This window comes from Chanodichthys erythropterus, chromosome 9 (genome assembly GCF_024489055.1).
Source record: "Chanodichthys erythropterus isolate Z2021 chromosome 9, ASM2448905v1, whole genome shotgun sequence".
NCBI classification, from domain to species: Eukaryota; Metazoa; Chordata; class Actinopteri; order Cypriniformes; family Xenocyprididae; genus Chanodichthys; species Chanodichthys erythropterus.
The window spans coordinates 21438866-21457830 of NC_090229.1; the positions used below are offsets into that span (position 1 = coordinate 21438866).

The following is an 18965-nucleotide window of genomic DNA, read 5'->3' on the forward strand; positions in this document are numbered from 1 at the left end:
ATTACTTTGGGAATAGCAGGCCATGATTTTTACAAGACCTGGGAGGTTTTTACCATAAAGCTTAATTACTATTTTACAACTTTCAATGACCATAATGTGGAGATTTGGTTAACTGAGCCCATGAGCTGAATCCACAATGTAAATAATTCCATCTGGGAATTGAGTGATTTTAACATAGTAGTATTTTTCAGACTTAAAAATTCTATATTCTCTATAACATATTTTAAGCTTTTATGAAAAATAGAGATATTAACATTTATTATAAAAGAATATTTAAATATTATTATAAATACTATATAATATTTGACATTAAATCCTTCCAGTTATAAATTGTAACATAACTATGCACCTTGGTCAGGATCAAGGCCAAAGAAGGAGTTCTTGCGTCCAAAGCGGATGCTGAAGGCCCGTCCGGCTGAGGAGGTGTTCTTCGGGCAGGACACCTGCATCAGGTTCAGGTGACAGTTTGTAGGGACGAAGTCCATGCAGCCAAGAACGTGAGGTTTAGTGCTCGCCTGCTTAAACGTGGGCCAGGCCTTTGTCTGCAATTCCTCCACAAACTGACAAGAGGAGAATATTAAAGCTCCATGAAACAGCACTTGGCAAATTCAGTAAAAACAGCAAAAATGGCAATTCATGTCTCAAAACATTGTGATATTTTATTATCTAATATGAAGTGCACAAGGGAATATGACAAAATGACTAAGCAGTAACATCGAGAGATGCCACACCTGCTTGTAGCTGAAAATGCGTTTGTCTATGCTCTCCAGCTTGGTGTCACAGATGTTTCGAAACTCAAACTGTGGCATCGTCACCACCTTCTCATTCTGAGCCATTAGCTGCCGACAGCTCTTTACAAACAGACTGTCGTCCTTCACAAAGGCCTCCAGTATCTGAGAGAATTCAAAATACACAAGAACATGTGATAGGTTAGAGAAAACTTCCTCTGTATGTCCATATTGAATTTAGCATATATATGCACAGGCCAAATGATAGGTCATCAGAAACAAAATTCAGAAGTTATATATTTATTGTTTGACCCTCGTCTGACCTTTGCAGCGAGGTTGAAACAGCCCTTGGGTTCCACCATCTTCTCCAGAACACAATGTTTGATCCCTGCTGTGCTGACGTACTCGTACACAACGCCATGTTCCACATGAACATTATCCACATTCAGACTGACCGAAGGAACATCGTCAGAGATAGACAACAGTTCCAGCCTTCTTACAGAGCCTAGAAAATCCAAAGAACACACAAATATATAGAATCCAGCAGGAACACAGAAGAATATGTACAGGACCATTTTCAATCACATTTCCATCACAAAGGTTAATTATGAAAATGATTTATGAAAAACAAGTGAAATAGTTATTTCATTTAATTGTGCATTTTTATTTTCAGTTTGGTTTTAGTTTAAATTGTTCAGAAATAGTCACACACACAACCATTCAAAGTGGGTTTGGTAAGACTTTTTTTAATGTTTTTGAGTTTATGTTCTTCAAGGCACCATTTATTTAATCAAAAATACAGTAAAAACTGTGATATTGTGAATTAGTATTACAATTTAAAATATGTTTTCTGTTTTAATATAGTTTAAGCCATTACTCCATTCTTCAATGTCACATGATCCTTCAGAAATCATTCTAATATTCTAAATTTGGTTATTACAAAAAAATAAATAAGAAACATTTCTTATCAGTGCTGTGCTGCTTGATATTTTTGTGGACCAGCATTTATTTGAAATAAAAATCCTTTGTAATATTATAAATGTCAAGTCAGGTTTGAGATATAAATCTGTTTGTTATTTGTTTGAATTCACCCAAAAGATCAAATGTTTTTATCCTCTATTGGTCAAATGTCTTTGCATGAGTTCATTATGAATTTTGGTGAAGAGCAGATGGCAAAACTTCTTCACACGAGGTTACATTCACAAATGCATGTGACATTGGATCTAGTGTTCCCATGGCTTTTGCATTCATAATAGTTTCCGTTAACGATAATAACTTTCTTTTGCGTACACCTGTCATTTGCCAGCAAACACACACACACACACACACACACACACACACACACACACACACACACACACACACACACACACACACACACACACACACACACACACACACACACACACACACTCTACCTGTTCCATTAGTGCAGCCATCCTCTGAATCTGAGCCATTCTCACAACCCCTGAAAGACATCTGCTCTTCCACATCCTCATACACACGGTACGCCCACTGACCACAGCTCTGTGGCAGAAGAAAAAAACAATGTCACAAAGGGAGGAAACAGGTATAGAGTGTCAGAAACAAATAACCTCTGGGATCACCATATGTGGGTCAACACAGCCTATAAAAAACACATAATGCAGTGTTAAACACAATGCAGTGCTAATTATCACCGTGTCTTGCTGCTCCAGGACAGGCTGATGGCCACTGAAGTGCTCCAAGACTTCCTGGTAACTGCTCTGGTTCATGTTGTTGCCATTGACTTTAAGCACACACTGACCAGGCTGAAGACCCGCTGCTGCTGCCTCAGAGCCTGTATACACACAAAAATAATGGCTGTAATGCACAATGGCCTTAAATGAAGCAATAAAAGATGTCAAATGGATGATTTTGATGTGAAAAGATTGTATACTTTACAGGCAAATCCAAACTGGTATAGACACTGTCTAACACACACGGTGCTTGATGTGATGTTTGCTGTCTCATCAGTGTTAAGCATCACTTTATATTTGTACAGTAGCAACCTAGCTATATGTGTTTGTTGTATGTCAATGCATTTGAAATATATATATATATATATATAAAATTTTTTTTTTTTTTTTAGTGTTTTTTGTTGTTTTGTTTATTCCTGGTCTTTTGATACCTACTCTTAAAAATAAAGGTTCTTTATTGGCATCTACGGTTCAATGAAGAACCTTTAACATCCATGTACCCTTTCCATTGCACAAAAGGTTATTCATGGTGAAAAAGAATCTTCAGATTACTAAAATACTCTTCAAACTCAGAAAAAATTATTCTTTTAGGAATTGGTCACTGAAGGGTTTTTTTGGGGACCTAAAATGTTTCTTGCGCTACTTATTAAATTACTTTTTGGAACCTATTTTTAAGAATGTAGCTTTTTATATGTACTCCTAGGTACCTGTCCTGAAATATCAGCTCAATGAGACATGTCAGATCATAAAATGATGCCCATAATGAGAGAGTATGCCAAAAAAAAATAAAAAATTCTTGCGAGCTAAATAAAGAAAACGGTTTGATGTAGAGATTTTAAATTGGGCATCTCTGCGAGTTGCAGCAGCAATAATTTTATGAGCCAAAAAGAACTTAAGATTATCGTTTATTAACAGGACAACTTCACATATTCTCAGCTCTGCCTTGAATAGACCACTTATTCTGGAATTTACACCGCCTGCATTCAAGGAGCACTGGCAGTGATGAAAGCTCCCATAATGACACATCATAAATCCCTTTTTGCATTTGTCTAAGTGCTGTGAAGATGAGCTAATGGCTTTAACTTCAAAAAGCTCCTAGAATGTGCTTTATAAATCCAGAAAAATGTTATTGAAGAGCTCCAGATGTTGATCACATGACCACCACTGCAGCCTGGTGTCACAAATTTGCTTAATTTCAAAGATTTTTATAGAACATTAACATCTGCCTGGCAGGTTAGACAGAAGGAATGCAATACATTCCTCAATTTAATATGAGACACGTGAATGTAATGGAAAAAACAAGATGGGTCTGGTTTTTGAGGCCATAATCACTTCACAGATGAATTTCTCATAATGTGTATGTGTTTTTTGATTATTACAAACAATGAGAACTCACCTTTTTTCACTGCATGAACGTAAGGTGGACAAGAACCGCAGAGAACAAACGGAAGAATGCCATGAACATCCGGAATCTTCACAATCCTATCAGATACACACACAGATATGACAAGCACATAAGCTAAGCTTTTTTGTGTCCCTTTTATTTAAGCAATATAACATGAGCAAGAGTGTTTTACTAAATGCCTTTTGTGGTATGTAGCAAATATCTTTTTTTTCAAGGTTGGGACACATAAAAGTGTCTACACTGAGGAACAAGAAGTGCTGGCATTCATTTAAATATTAATGAATTCTCTTTTGAAAACAACAATGTTTTGCCATGTGCAGCTTTCCTGCATGTAACTCTAACACCAGTAGTGTCCTTTTACACTGTGCCTGGCTACATTTAACACGTCTGTGTGTCTGTGCGTAAGTATCTGATTTCTGCCATGTATGTGGTCTCACTCTTTGTTCTTGGTGGCCACCAGCAGTCTAAGGGAACGGCGTATACAGAAGGACTGGTTGATCATGGTCTCCACCTCAGAAAAGGGCCTCAGAAACACCAGGTCCTCATTAATGGAGTAGATCTTTCTTCCCGACTGCAGGCCTGCCATCTGGACAAAAAACAAAAAAACAAAACAAAAAAACATGAAAACAAAGGAAATACCAAGAATCCAGCTGACAAACAATCAAAAATAAGGGGGAAAATAAATTAAGGATGTCATTCATAACACTTTTCTTTGCTTTGCATTAGGATGTGAAAGGGAGGGAGGGAGGGAGAGAGAGGCCACGTATATAAAACACAAATTAGGTACACAAATTACACAAACAAATTAGGTAGTTAATCCTGTTATGTACACAAAGAGTTGAGTCATTTACAGGAGTAACAACCACATTCTACAATCTACTTGAATTGATAGACTTAAAAAAAAAATGCAGTGTTTACTGATCCAAACTGAAAAACTATCTGTTAATGACATTTAAACGTGCATTGGAGATGCGTCCGTGAGACGCCAGAATGTTGCTATGGTTACCACGGTGTCAATCATGCAATTTCAGGAGAGAGTAGTGTTCTGTAAACAAACAGAATGATAATTTAGGGGTCGTCACTGCTGAAACTATACAGTGTGTATGTGGCCAAAGAGAAAGACAAAGAGAGGAGAGAGAGACAGAGAAATGAGTGATATGTTAATGAGGATTAGAGGATAGTCAGAAGAATTGAAGAAAGAACCTCGCACCTTTATGGCAAAAGAGCTTTAAATAGCTTAAAATATTTATAAGTTATAAGCAGCAATTCAGATTACTGCGCAGTTCATTTGAAGTGGTAATTAAAAACGTGAGATTATAAGGAAAAAAGGAACGAACAAACTAATGAAATGCAGGAAGGAAGGAAGGAAAGAAGAGGATGGAAAGACTGAAGGAAAGAAAGTGCAGAGGAAAGAAAGAAGGAATGAAGAGAAGAAACAAGGAATGAAAGGAAAGGGGGGGAAGGAACCTACACATTTGGTACAATAGAGTGTTACACAGCCGAAAACCTTTGTAAGCAGAAAGAAAGAAAGAAAGAAAGAAAGAAAGAAAGAAAGAAAGAAAGAAAGAAAGAAAGAAAGAAAGAAAGAAAGAAAGAAAGAAAGAAAGAAAGAAAGAAAGAAAGGGCAAGTTTTAAAGAAGGAGAGAAAAAAAGATGAAGTGTGAGGACTCTGTGGAGAATATGATGGGACATGCTTAATTGCTTCTCTCAGATCTCCAGAGAGCAGAGCTGTGAAGACAGAGGGAGTGAATGAATTAAGCAAGCGTGTCCTGGACCCGACACATGAACTCAAGTCTGCAGATCTGAGCGGCCCGCGACACAACTGTGTCAGGACATACAGCACTTCTACTCACTCCCTGTATTAATCACCATTACAGTCACACTCTCATCTTCTTTAGATGCTCCTGAGAGCAGCAGTGTGACACTTTAATACGGACAAAATGTCTCATGTCAGGTCTAACAGGCACAGTGGGGATAAAATTAGTGGTGGTTTAGATCTTAACCATAATTATCTACCAATCTTTTTCCATAAATATCTGGCCGAGCTGTAGAGAGCGTGAACACAAATAACCCTGTGCACTGAAAATAATGCATCCAAGTTGAAGAGGTCCTCCTCCTCCAAATGACACATAATGATCAGGGTTTATTCCCCAAAGGCAGACTTATCAGATTAGATCCACACTACACATCCAACAAAAGACCTGGGAAACAATCATGGTTAGATGCCAAAAAGAGTCCTTGAGAGATCTGGCTTCAAGAAGAGTGTAAAGGATTAGTTTACCCTAAGATTTACTCACCCTCAAGCCATCCTAGGTGTATATGACTTTTTTGTTTCTGATGAACACAATCAGAGTTATATTAATACATATCCTGATGCATCCAAGCTTTATAATGGCAGTGAACGGAACCATATACACCTAGTATGGCTTGAGGGTGAGTAAAGCTTGGGGTAATTTTCATTTTAAAGTGAACTGATCGTTTAAGAAAGGTGAACACATTATTAGACAACCCCACACACAGGATAAAAATAAATGGACATCTATCAGATTGTATTACAGTAGAGCATGGCACAAAACGGGGACGCCTCCACTTGGTCTTTCCACTTCATTTATATATATGTAAAACCATGTGGAGTGTGAATAAGTCTATAGTGTGAATAAAATGTATAGATATGAAGAACATAAAATGATTTTGATTTACTGAGACATTTTCTTGACATGTTTTATGAAATTGCATAGTCCAAATGTGAATATAACCTTAAATGTTAACATATTATTTCAACGATCCAGTGCTAAATGTGACTGATGATCAGACACAACCTTGCAAAGATACTGCAACTCCATGTTAAAGGTGCCCTCGAATGAAAAATTTAATTTATCTTGGCATAGTTGAATAACAATAGTTCAGTACATGGAAATGACATACAGTGAGTCTCAAACACTGTTGTTTCCTCCTCCTTATATAAATCTCATTTGTTTAAAAGACCTCCGAAGAACAGGCAAATCTCAACATAACACCGACTGTTACGTAACAATCGGGATCATTAATATGTACGACCCCAATATTTGCATATGCCAGCCCATGATTGAGGCATTAGACAAGGGCAGCCAGTATTAACATCTGGATCTGTGCAGAGCTGAATCATCAAACTAGGAAAGCAAGCAAGGACAATAGCGAAAAATGGCAGATAGAGCAATAATAACTGACATGATCCATGATATCATGATATTTTTAGTGATATTTGTAAATTGTCTTTCTAAATGTTTCGTTAGCATGTTGCTAATACTGTTAAATGTGGTTAAAGTTACCATCGTTTCTTACTGTATTCACGGAGACAAGAGCCATCGCTATTTCATTTTTAAACACTTGCAGTCTGTATAATTCATAAACACAACTTCATTCTTTATAAATCTCTCCAACAGTGTAGCATTAGCCATTAGCCACGGATCACAGCCTTAAATTCATTCAGAATCAAATGTAAACAATATAACAGTATGCAATACTCACATAATCCGACGCATGCATGACGAACACTTTGTAAAGATCCATTTGAGGGTTATATTAGCTGTGTAAACTTTGTTTAGGCACTGTTTAAAGCAAGCGCGAGCTCCGTTGGTGGAGAGCACAAGATTTAAAGGGGCCGCACAGCATAAATATCTATTTTGTCCATATTTAATGATGCCCCAAAATTGAGCTGAAACTTCACAGACACATTCAGGGGACACCTTAGACTTATATTACATCTTGTAAAAAAATGTTCGATGGCACCTTTAAAACATGAGAAAACAGAGGTTTAGGTTTTGTAACTCTCTATGGAAGGCTATCAGCTCACATATATGGACAGAATTTGGGTGGAAATGCCTTATAAGAAAGAAAACACAGCTTACTAGGGAAAAACCCAAATGTGGCAGACTCTGTGAGACTCAAGTCAACCACTGGTATGTATTTTGGGAATGTTTTTTTTTTTTTTTGTAAGAATGGAGGAATACATTTTCTCATTGCATTTTGGGGGAAAAAAATGGCCTTCAATCAAAAGTGCATCTGATACCTGCATGCAGCAATGCTCAATTTACAAGATGAATACATGACATCATACCTCTGCAAATGAGCCCCTGGTCACACTCTTCACTATGATGGCCTTGTTCTTCTCTTCGATTTCAAACCCATAGTCCTCCTCTTCAGGATGGATCTGTATGGGGGACAAGAGAGTCAACTATATCCTCACGACGGTCAATATTAGCATATTAGCAGAAGAGTAGGAAATTATTATATGATGGTTTCATTTGTGCAACTAAGAATAAATTCAGCTAGTGACAGAATGGAACAGAACGTGTTACTTTCAGAACTTTTCAAATGTGATTAAGCAGTTCGGTGCCATGCTGAGAGAGCAGCGTTTGTGCAAATGTGTGAACGAGCTATGCATCCTCTAGTCCAAAAGCTGTTTGAGGTGTTAAGATGTTCTTCTAAAAATAGCTAAACAATAATCTGTTCAAATGTGCCACAGCTGCATGCTAACAGGTCAGCTCAGGTGGTAAAGGCATTAACTAGCATTAGGCCATGATCGTCTCTGGATCATAACAAGGATATAATGCTCAATTTCTCCACAGCTACACATGAGATGGGCTTTTATGTGCTTTTATTATCTAAGAGCTAAAGCAGAACATGTTTACCAGCCCTGTAAATGTCCTCTGTTTTATTTCTATCCATCAACCATTATTTTCTCTGAAAAACTGCAGTGGCATGACGTCTGAGAGGGCTAAATGAGGAGGGTAAATCGAGAAGCTCTTAGCCTCTGATCAAAGAGGAGAGAGTGCAAGATTTTTATGCATTTGATGGTCTGGAGGAGGAATCTGTCAGTCTATAAGGGATGAAAGAGTAGTTTGTAAAGGTCAGGGTAATTACTGATGGCTAAGGAGGGTCTTAATTGGCACTAAGGAGAAAAATCAATGCATTGCTGATGGTTGTGCTTGAGTGTGTGTAGTAGCATGTGTATGTGTCTATGAATATAGGTGGGTGTGTTGTAAATGTGTGTTACTTTCAGCATACTATTATTGGGTTTCATTTTATGTTAGTATTGTTGTTACTGAGGTCAGTGGGTTAAAATGATAATGATCTGAGTCTTATATTGGCACACATCATTTTTCTACTTATAATTTAGAGTGGATGAACTATAATCAAACATATTTTTACTATGAGAACAGGATTTCAGATAGCGTCTTAAGACTAAACTTACCCTATGAGTAAATCTACACAGTAAATACATCTAAAGAGGGCGGTCACACTACATTTTTTTGGTGTCACTGACTTCCATTCATACACATGCGAATGTGGGAGACCAGAAAAGCAATCTCAAGTGAAGACGTTTTGCATTATGCTGCGTTAAAAGTTCAAGTTTGGTGAACTCTGACCTGTGAATTTTTATGACGTGTGACAAGATTGATACGTCACATTGTGACCTCTTAAGCCTTGTGTATACTTTTGCCTGGCTCTGCACTGCGAGCCTTCGCTGACGGCATGCGCTCCTCCCCAAATGGATGAGGCGCTTATACTTGACTCGCTTGCCGTTGTACTATTCTTTGAAATGACAGGGGGCGACTCAGAGTAATTGATCTCTAAACTATCAGGAAGCAGTGGTAAGAAGAAGTAGTAAGGTACACACGTGATGATGTCTTTTATTACACATCACCAAACCCATGCTACAAAAGAACCAAAAACTAAACTCAACTCGACACACGGCGAGTGGAAACAGGGATTTATATGTATTAAAAGAATACAAACTTCACAAGGGTTTGCAGTGTTACAAGAAATTGGAGTAGATTGCATATCTTTACATTTTGGATTTATTATTGTTTTTTATACTTTGTTGAATTTAAAGTTTTTAAAAAGGTGCCATATCTCATCCGTTGAAGAGTCCAAAGAAATTTTGCATACTCAGAGTAGTACTACCACCCCTTAATAAAAACCACTACCAAAAAAAAACAACCTAAAAAAGCACACTAATTTAAAGTAGAACACATAGTGACAAACTACAATTTTTCTACAAAAAGATGACATAAATTCCCCAGAGAGACTCAAAAGAATCAGTGAAAAACTGATTTACAAGAATAAATCGCACTAATCAAAGCTTTATTTGTGAGAAACGACAGGAAAGAGCCTTTGATTATTTTGATGCCCTAGTTCATATGGGCTGTAAAGGGACATGTAGTATAAACAGATGCTGTTTTTAGAAAAGCTATTGCATTTTGAAAGAAGTTCAGCTACTGTCACGCTACAGAAAAATGTGGTTAAGTTAAGTAGCATTGCTAGTTGGTTATCCCAACACTGCTCTCCACAGGGGTGATCCCCCTGATGTTTGTGTCTTTGTATCTCACCACTAAGGATTTGGCAAGGATGTTCTCGATGAGTTTGAAGTCACTGCGAAGCTGTTTACTCTTGGAGCTCGTACCCTCAGTCTCCTCATCGGCATAGAAGCGGAAAAACTGCGAGTCATCCTTAAATTCGCTTTTCTCCAGAACTGCAAGGCAAAGATAGAATTGAATTTAACTGAGAATAATAAAAAAAAAAAAAAAAAGGTTTGCTACTTTTATAATCAGGTAAAAAAAACACTCAAATCTCAGAGCTGATCATATCTGCTGTCGACAAAATGATTTGACAGTGTGAAACGGGCCAATTGCATCACCCTTCAGTTCCCGTCCAAACAACTCATGAGGTCTGTGGGATTGATGTTTGGACAAATCTGAGGTGAAGGATGAAGGAAGAGGATTTAATGGGAGGTCTGGTGTGTTTTTCCCTCTCAGGAAGATGGTGACAGTGAGTGTGTGTGTTTTCAGGAACTTTGTAGGGACGGGCTGTTCTGTCTGTGAATTCCAAGCAAAATATTGTTGAGGATAGTTTTGGAAGTTGAGATCCAATAAGACCGTAAAACACTTGTATAACTCCGGCAGGAGGCATGTGTCTATGAGCATGTGTATCTCATCGGAAAATGTTCTTTTTTCATTATTGTAACTACTTCTGATTCATCAGAGGCTCCAGATGTTGTTCCAACAGCTGTTTACATGTAAAAACACTCATCTCTCTCCATTTTACGCTGTGACCTCTGGCAGACACACTGAGAGTGTGATGTTATTAATTACTTATAAATTGAGCTGCACTTAATGCACTAATTAATGAATGAAGAAAGAAAAAAGATATATATGCAATATCACATGAGTAGGAGTGCGATATGACTCTATATCAGCACGGCTGTGATTAGGTACCATAGGAACGAGGCAACAGATCGTGATGATATAGAGCCATATCTCACTCCTACTCATGTGATATTGCATATATATCTTTTTTTTCTTTGAAGCAGTGGTTTAGAACAGCTCTACATTGTGCCTCTTAGCTGTTATAAAATCACTGTAAACCAGAGCTTCATGGTGCTTATTGCTTTATTTTAAAACACAACGACTAGATCAATTTACGTTGCATTATAATTCCAAGATTGCTAAAGTGCTGCCAGGAGTAAAAACCCTTTCTCTTTCACTCTCTCTTATACACAAACACTGCCACGGTTCAAAACTTTGCCCTAGATACCACAAGTGCTGCAAACAGAGAAGATCAATTAAAACTGCAAAATATAAAGTTTATACAAAGACTTGTGTGATTTCTTCAGTATAGAGTGACAACTATAAGAAAGCCATACATAGGCTGATTCCCCTCAAAAGTATGAACACTGTGTCTCTGTGGTGTTATCAAAAACATTACTCTGTTTGTTTGAGCATTGTGATCAGACCTACACAGCAACACTGCACCAACCAATGGCAGCAGTTTTATTTGCTGACTGACAGCAAATGCGGTGAGTGTTCAGGAAATCTCATTTAAAAATCTTTACTTTTTGCAAATTTCATTTGGTTCCAACTAGAGACACAGAAACTAAACACTTTAAAGTAGCAAAGAAACAGAAGAAGTGCCATTTATTTCCATATTGTGATGTACATCCAAGGGAAACTGATTATCGAAATAGAAAAAAATTGTTGGGCAGGACTTGGCTCTATCCATCAGTTGTTGATTCAGAATGACAATCGGAAAGCGTGCTTGCAGTAGATTGTAAGAAAGTGACAGGGTTTAAACAGACTAAATGATTAAAAATGATGAGGCTAAATTTACAAAATGATATATTTAGGAAATGGATTGAATAAAGTGAATTGGTTGCACTTTATTTTACAGTACACTTACCTAAGAAAGTACTGGGTAGTATAAGGTAACTACATGGGTTAAGGTTAGTTAGTACACTGTTATTGCAATTATTATGATAAGTACATAGTATGTACATAGGGAACAGGACTGTAAAATAAAGTGCTAACAGTGAATATTCATTTCATGCCAACTTCAACTACCTGAGAAATTCATAAAGCATAAGAATTTTTGAAGAGGGGACTTACTTATATTTTTCATATAAAATGTGGTCAAATAAAAGCATTTTAGGACACTCTATACAGTATAACTCCTTGTTTAAGTGTTTAGACAGTGCAGTTCTTTGCAAATCTGCTGACATCAAAACTGCATCATGATTTTACAATGATTTTACAATTTTGTCCACAAACATTTCAAGTACAGTAAACATGTGTACATAAAGACTGACCGTGGTGCATGAAACCAGCATTGCAGAGTCCAACACCGAGGGTCACTGCATCCTCACGGCATGTGCTGTCACCCTGCAGAAGGAAACAATCAAGATGGTGAAGCATATCAGATGACTTCTGTGTCTGGAATGACAAAATGGAGCAACTTTGGATATTAGACTGTAAATAATTAGAGATAAAAATCAAGCAGAAATAGAATATAAATTGTGTGCCGAAACCTAAAATGAATGACTGGAAGATGAATAGAAAGTAAAAAAGTGTGTGTATGTTATGTTTATGTAATAAAGTGGTGCGTTTCTGTGTGTGCGTGTCCATCTTCACATTACCTGCGACACAAGCCATTCCACCAGTTTGTAGGCTGGTATGACAGATTTGAAGGTTTTAAGATGATGATCTCGGTCTCTGTATATAAAGAAGATTTCAAATTTAAAAGGTTCACAACTGTCCACATGTGAACATAGCATCTGACAGTGTGGTTGTCATGCAACACATGCAAACATATATACAGTACATACACACATACATTTGTGATAAAACCATTGCATAATCCCAGATTAGATTTTTGATTTCAAATATAATTGATATAATGACAATGGAAAACTCTCAGATTGTCACAATTCAATCATTTAGTTAAAGCAGTTATTTATCGATAAAGTGGCAAAGTTACAGGTTTAATCCCTGCTAATGGAGACCAATGTTCTGGAAATATCTTCTATCAACTGAGATCTACTATTACCATTAAGTCCCAATACCCCAGACTGCTCCAGGGTGGTCTGTCCTTGCAATTAGTGCAGTGTAATTAGTGACCTGGACTGTAAGTCGCTTAAAAAGATTAAAAGCATCTGCTAAAGGGCAAGTAACCAACATTTTATGTGTTAATTTTTGAATCTGAGATCAGAGCTGGTCCCAACTGCAGTTCAATGGCCCCTCCTTTCTCTTCATGCAAGACATCAAAGGTGATTGGTGACAGAAAAGCAATACGACTCTGAAATCCTCTCTCTCTCACACACACACACACACACACACACACTTATAAGCACACACAGACACACAAACAAACACAGACAATGTGTGCAGCTGGGCAAGGTGAATTCATGACAGACAAACAAACATCTTATCTTTAAGACACTGAAATTAAATTTAATAAAGTTATTTATTAAAAGCTGGAATTGGATTAAAAAAAAAAGATAAATTGTAATGCTATTGTCCATGAGCAAGAAAAGGGTGTTAGCAAAACATATTGTCTGAAACTTGAATGCAAGTCATCTTAATGCTTTAATGACAGTGAGAATAAAGTAATGGTATTGTCTGTTGAGTGTAAAGTATGCCAGAGAACATGTGCCACTTACTTGATAACAGGTGTGAAGAGACTGTGGAGACGACAGTAAAGTCTCACTCCCTGTCGAACACACACACACACTCATATAAAACAATTGCACTGACAGCTGCATTTCTCTGTATTTCAATTACTGTTGGAATCACTTCTTGATTGATTTGTTGACACAATTGTTAAGTGGACCATTTTGAAGTCTAGATTTATCGAGATGTATCATATGCACTCAACTCAAGATTCTGTTGACTTCAATCTGTAAACTGACTGGTTTCAAATGACCAAAACTTAGTGAGCCACCTAGGAATGAAACCTCACAAGTGACTGATTTGAATCGCTCTACACAGGCACAGACAGCACATAAGAGACTTGACTCACAATTTATTTCAATAGTTTCATGTTAGCATGTTGCTAAGCTAATATCACAATACGATTTTATAATAAGGATAAAAGTACATAGCACAAATTCAAACTGGATAGAATCATTTCATGTCATTAATTTGACTTTTTTATTGACACTTTTCAGTATTTAGTAAAATGTAAGCTTGTTTTTAATCAGATTTATTACATTTTGTCCACCATCTGAGCTCCTCACAAAAAAAAAAAAAAAAAAAAAAAAAGGATATTTATAGGACATATAAGATAATTTAAATATTGTTTTTAGCTAGTATTCTGGAGGAAATACCTTTGAGATGATGTCCTCCATTTCACTCCTGGCTTTATAAGTGCCGTCATCGTAACGGAAGCGATACAACACCTGCTCGTTCTTGAACTGGTGCTTATCTGACACTATGGGAAAAAACACATACACAAATACACACTTAAATGACGATAATATCATGCTTAAATATTGAACTTTACCTCTAACAGAACAACACTGAGCAGAGCTAGAACTGAGCTTGTTATGTATTTATTTCTCTTGCTTTGCTGCTCACGGTCTCGAGCTGATAAACATGTATGTGGAGGTCTGTGATGAATCGAAGTGAGTGAGTGCCATCGCTACACAAAAGCCTGTTTGACCTCTCCTTGAATGCTGCCACCATGTATTATTGATTGACTGCCTAAGCCCTTATACTTGGATTTATCACTCCAATCACTTCTGGTGTTTTTCAGTTTTCACTGTCACAACGTAATGTAGAGGTATGATGCTCCCCAAATCTCAGACAATCACTGCACCTCATGAAATATTCAGAAGAATGTTCTCTACCAGCATTTCATGTCATGTTACTATCCAGACTGCCGATCATCTGTAGGGGATCTCAGTGAGTGCTGGCCAACAAGAGATACATGCCAGATTTGTAAAGTGTAAATCTGTCAAATAGTGATTTTTAACAGTCCAGTGTTTATATAAACAGTTAATGGATTGTGGTTCATTTGCCAAGACTGTATCAAAAAACAGAACATGGACAACAGTTGAAATTTGGTGATGAAACCAAGCAATACACAAACCCATCTTGATGAAATACATGGGGGTGGATGAGGTTAAAAGAGGAAAAGAGAGAAAAATAAGACGGAGACAGAAAGAAAACACAGAGAGAATGAATAACGATATTATAATCTATAATAATAGATTTGTATGAAATAATGACCATGAGTTATGGTACACTGATGGGTCACAATAGTTTACTACTCAGTCTAGTTTATTTTTGTATAAATTTAAATAGTTTAAGCTTAATTGTTTAGGGGCGTCCAGTATGTTGACTGATTAGTCAACAATCTGTTCATGCAACCAACCAACTGGTCATTTCTGAAAACATGTGGGTTTTGCACATCCCAGGATCAAATGATACTACCATGGTATTTTTACTACTATAGTATTATACTTACATTTAAATAGTACCTTAAAATACTTAAAAAAATAATACCATGGTATTACCATGGTCCATGTCCAACAAGGTCCAACCAAGTCCAAATCAAGGTAATACTATAATTCTTTTAAGGGAAAACGTTCTCTTACCATGATGGATGATGCCGTTCTCCAGGAGAGCTTGACCCAGGTTGATTCCCTCCTCAGCCTTACTGATCTCTCCACTCTCCAAGAGCCATGAGACAAATTCACTGAGGACACAAAGAGACAACAGTTGTATCAGTCTGCACATAACACAACACTCCACACTTGCTAGAGAAGGGATTTATTAGCCACTAGTCAAAGGTACTTGGGAACTTGGATACACTCAATCCTTCAGAGTGACTGGTCAAGACTGGTACAAAGTTCACCAAGAACACAAATCAAGATGATATCAAGCTGCATTCCACTCTCTTAAGGTCTTAAAAGTTCAAAACCACAAGTGGGGTTAACATATTGATTTATTTAAAAAAAAAAATGCTGTTCTTTTGAACTTTCAATTCATCAAAAAGTCCTGAAAACAATGTATCATGGTTTCCATAAAAATATTATGCAGCTGTTTTCAACAGACAATAAGAACAAATGTTTCTTATTCATTTTTAAATAGGAACCAAATTAGAACATTAAGAATGATTTCTGAAGGATCACGGTGACAATGAAGACTGGCTCCTGAAAATTCATCTGTGCCATCACATATTTTAACTTGCAATAATATTTCACAATATTACTGTTTTTAATGTTTTTTTTATTATTATTATTATTTATCTAATAACATATATACACACACATTTATGAACACACAAATATAGTTAGCAACAACATGACTTTAGCTAGTCAACTGTCAAATGAAAATGTCAAGAACAGTAATTAAATTATTAACTGCTTCTGATGAGGGTAGGGGAGGAATTTTTAGAAATTGCATGTCTGAGGTGGTTTAGTGGCGACTCTAACGTTGTGTGTGATTGCATGTGTGTGACTTCATGCCTGAAATGTGCATGTCTGCTGCGTGAGAAACTGTGAATCCCATTAGATTCAGGGACAGAAATAAGCAATGTGTAAACAGTTATGACGCCTTAAAGGGAATGTGAGAAGGGTGTGTGTGCGTGTCCTTGAAATGTTGAACGACAGCAGCGAGGGGAGAGGGGTCGAATGAAAAGATGGGTTAACAGATGGAGCAGGAGGAGAAGAGAAGACGCGGGTGCCAAAGGCACCCCACATTCACCCAGTACAGTAAGACGACCAGATTCTCCATTCATGTCTCATCTGACTACACAACTGCTCTGCCCTCTAAATCTCATTCAAATTAGCTGACAACACACACACAACTTAATGAACTCTTTTAAAATACTTAACCTTGATAAATCATTACCCTCCAATGTCAAAAACTTAACAGAGATACAGATTATGCATCACCCCGTTTCCTTTGACAGAAACCAAATAGGATTTTTTGCCTTTTGGATTACTGCAGAAAAGGTTTGTGACTAACAAAAGTGTATGATTCTAACATGTTTTGTATATCTTTTATGAATTTTGAAACCTAAATATTGAAGTAAAAATCTAAACATGGGAACTTTTTCAAGACAAGTAAAAAAAATAAAAATAAATCACGAGTGGGATAATACTGCTGTATTTTATGTTGTCAAATAAAACATGAAAATATCTTGAGCTTGTGTTAACCACAGACATTTAACCAATAAATAAATAAATAAATAAATCTGTATTTTTGGCCTACAAAAATGCCCCATCCCTGCAGCACTCTACTGTCCCTGTCAAAAGAAAATTGGAGAAAATGAGCACAGTTGTGAATAACAGATCATGTGGAATCTGTGTTTTGGTGGTAAATGTCAACTTCCTAAAACAAGTTCACATTTTCTTAAATTTTATGACTTTTGTACAAAATTTGACATGCTGCATGTCCAAGTTTTGTTACAGATAGACTACATTCAGAAACTACAATTTGACTAATTAAAGCCTTTTTGATAATGTTTTGTCTTCAGGGGTTTTAGCTGGTACATAGCAAATCTTATGCAAATCGGACCAAGAATTAATTTGAAATTAGCCTAGAAGTAGTTTGAAAGGTTATTCAATAAATTCAACATGGTGGAAGAGGACTGCAGCTCATACGGTTGCAAAAATGTATGTGTACATCTAAGCAGTGGCTGCTATTTGCAGCCATTGTGTCAAGTTTGTGGTCTTTGCAATTACAATCTCCAACACAAAAATTTAGAGCAGAAAAATAATCCTACCACAAAAGAGAATATGAACAAATACAAAAAGGTTCTAGCAGTTGCTTTGACCACTAATAATAATAATAATAATAATAATAATAAAAAGATGACAATGTTTATGTCAATAAAATCACATAATCAAGCCTTTCACACAAAATACAGACAATAAATGTTTATATTGTGGTTATGTGGAGATCTTAGACTACTTATAAAGTCTTTATGTGCAACTCTGCAGAGGAAGTTCAGAGAGGAGAGGGCAGTCAGGCCCATGAAAGAGAGCAGTGAAATGAAACAGACAGTGAGTCTGCTGTGATTACATAAGTCTCTAATTCAGATTGGCAGGAAAGGGAAGGGGTGGAGGTGGGCGTCTCTGGGGTGAATTAATTAGTGTTTATGTAACTCATTAATATTCTCCACAGCTAACGCACACAGAGCTCTCTCACATACCATAGATGTGTGTGAGAATTTTCTTATGCTTGTATCTATATCTGTCCCATTATGCATGTACTGTATGTGTGAGTGTGACAGAGAAGGATATAATGAGCTAGCTTTATTGAATTAATATTAAATACAAGCTCAATTACCACAGAAAATAATTTTGACTTGTCCCTCAACTTGTAAAATAAATAGACAAATGTACAAAAATGTTGTAAACTTGTAAGTCCAGAAATGCAAAGACTATGGATATAAAATCAGAATTGTGAAGATTGCATTTATGTAAAAGCACTTAAATTAATTCTTCCATACAAAAAAAAAAAAAAATTGAAGTACTGTTCTGAATGGATGAACTTTTACTTATTTAGGCATTATAAGGGTGCTAAAGAGAATCTTTTCGTCGACTGAGAAACCAAATAAAGTTTTTGAAATGAGCGCATGCGTAAGAACAACGCCGTGTCGTGTTAGTGGATTCATTATGTCGGACTCACTGCAGGTAACTCATAATCTGCAGTTGTTACTCCTGTTTCCGGACAAAAACATTGCATGCGGTGCCTGTGGAGTGTGGAAAGTTACTGGAGCGCGCAGCCGCACTCGTCTCTCACAAGGAACGTCACGGCAGTGATTGACAAGCCAGAGGGTCAATCATTT

At 36.8% G+C, this 18965-nt stretch overlaps 1 protein-coding gene across 2 annotated transcripts in view; it reads right to left on the reverse strand.

The window, feature by feature from the left end:
- Nucleotides 1–18965, reverse strand: part of prex1 (phosphatidylinositol-3,4,5-trisphosphate-dependent Rac exchange factor 1) — a 90184-nt gene that overhangs the window by 21481 nt on the left and 49738 nt on the right. For both annotated transcript variants that reach the window (XM_067395007.1, XM_067395005.1), the window contains exons 11-24: nt 15763–15863; nt 14491–14594; nt 13825–13874; nt 12802–12877; nt 12475–12547; nt 10223–10365; nt 7948–8040; nt 4289–4437; nt 3843–3928; nt 2408–2547; nt 2147–2255; nt 1052–1233; nt 732–893; nt 350–560 (exon numbers count right to left, since the gene is read on the reverse strand). In XM_067395007.1, the coding sequence (XP_067251108.1) occupies nt 350–560; nt 732–893; nt 1052–1233; nt 2147–2255; nt 2408–2547; nt 3843–3928; nt 4289–4437; nt 7948–8040; nt 10223–10365; nt 12475–12547; nt 12802–12877; nt 13825–13874; nt 14491–14594; nt 15763–15863 (1679 nt within the window). The remainder of the gene's footprint in view (nt 1–349; nt 561–731; nt 894–1051; nt 1234–2146; nt 2256–2407; nt 2548–3842; nt 3929–4288; nt 4438–7947; nt 8041–10222; nt 10366–12474; nt 12548–12801; nt 12878–13824; nt 13875–14490; nt 14595–15762; nt 15864–18965) is intronic.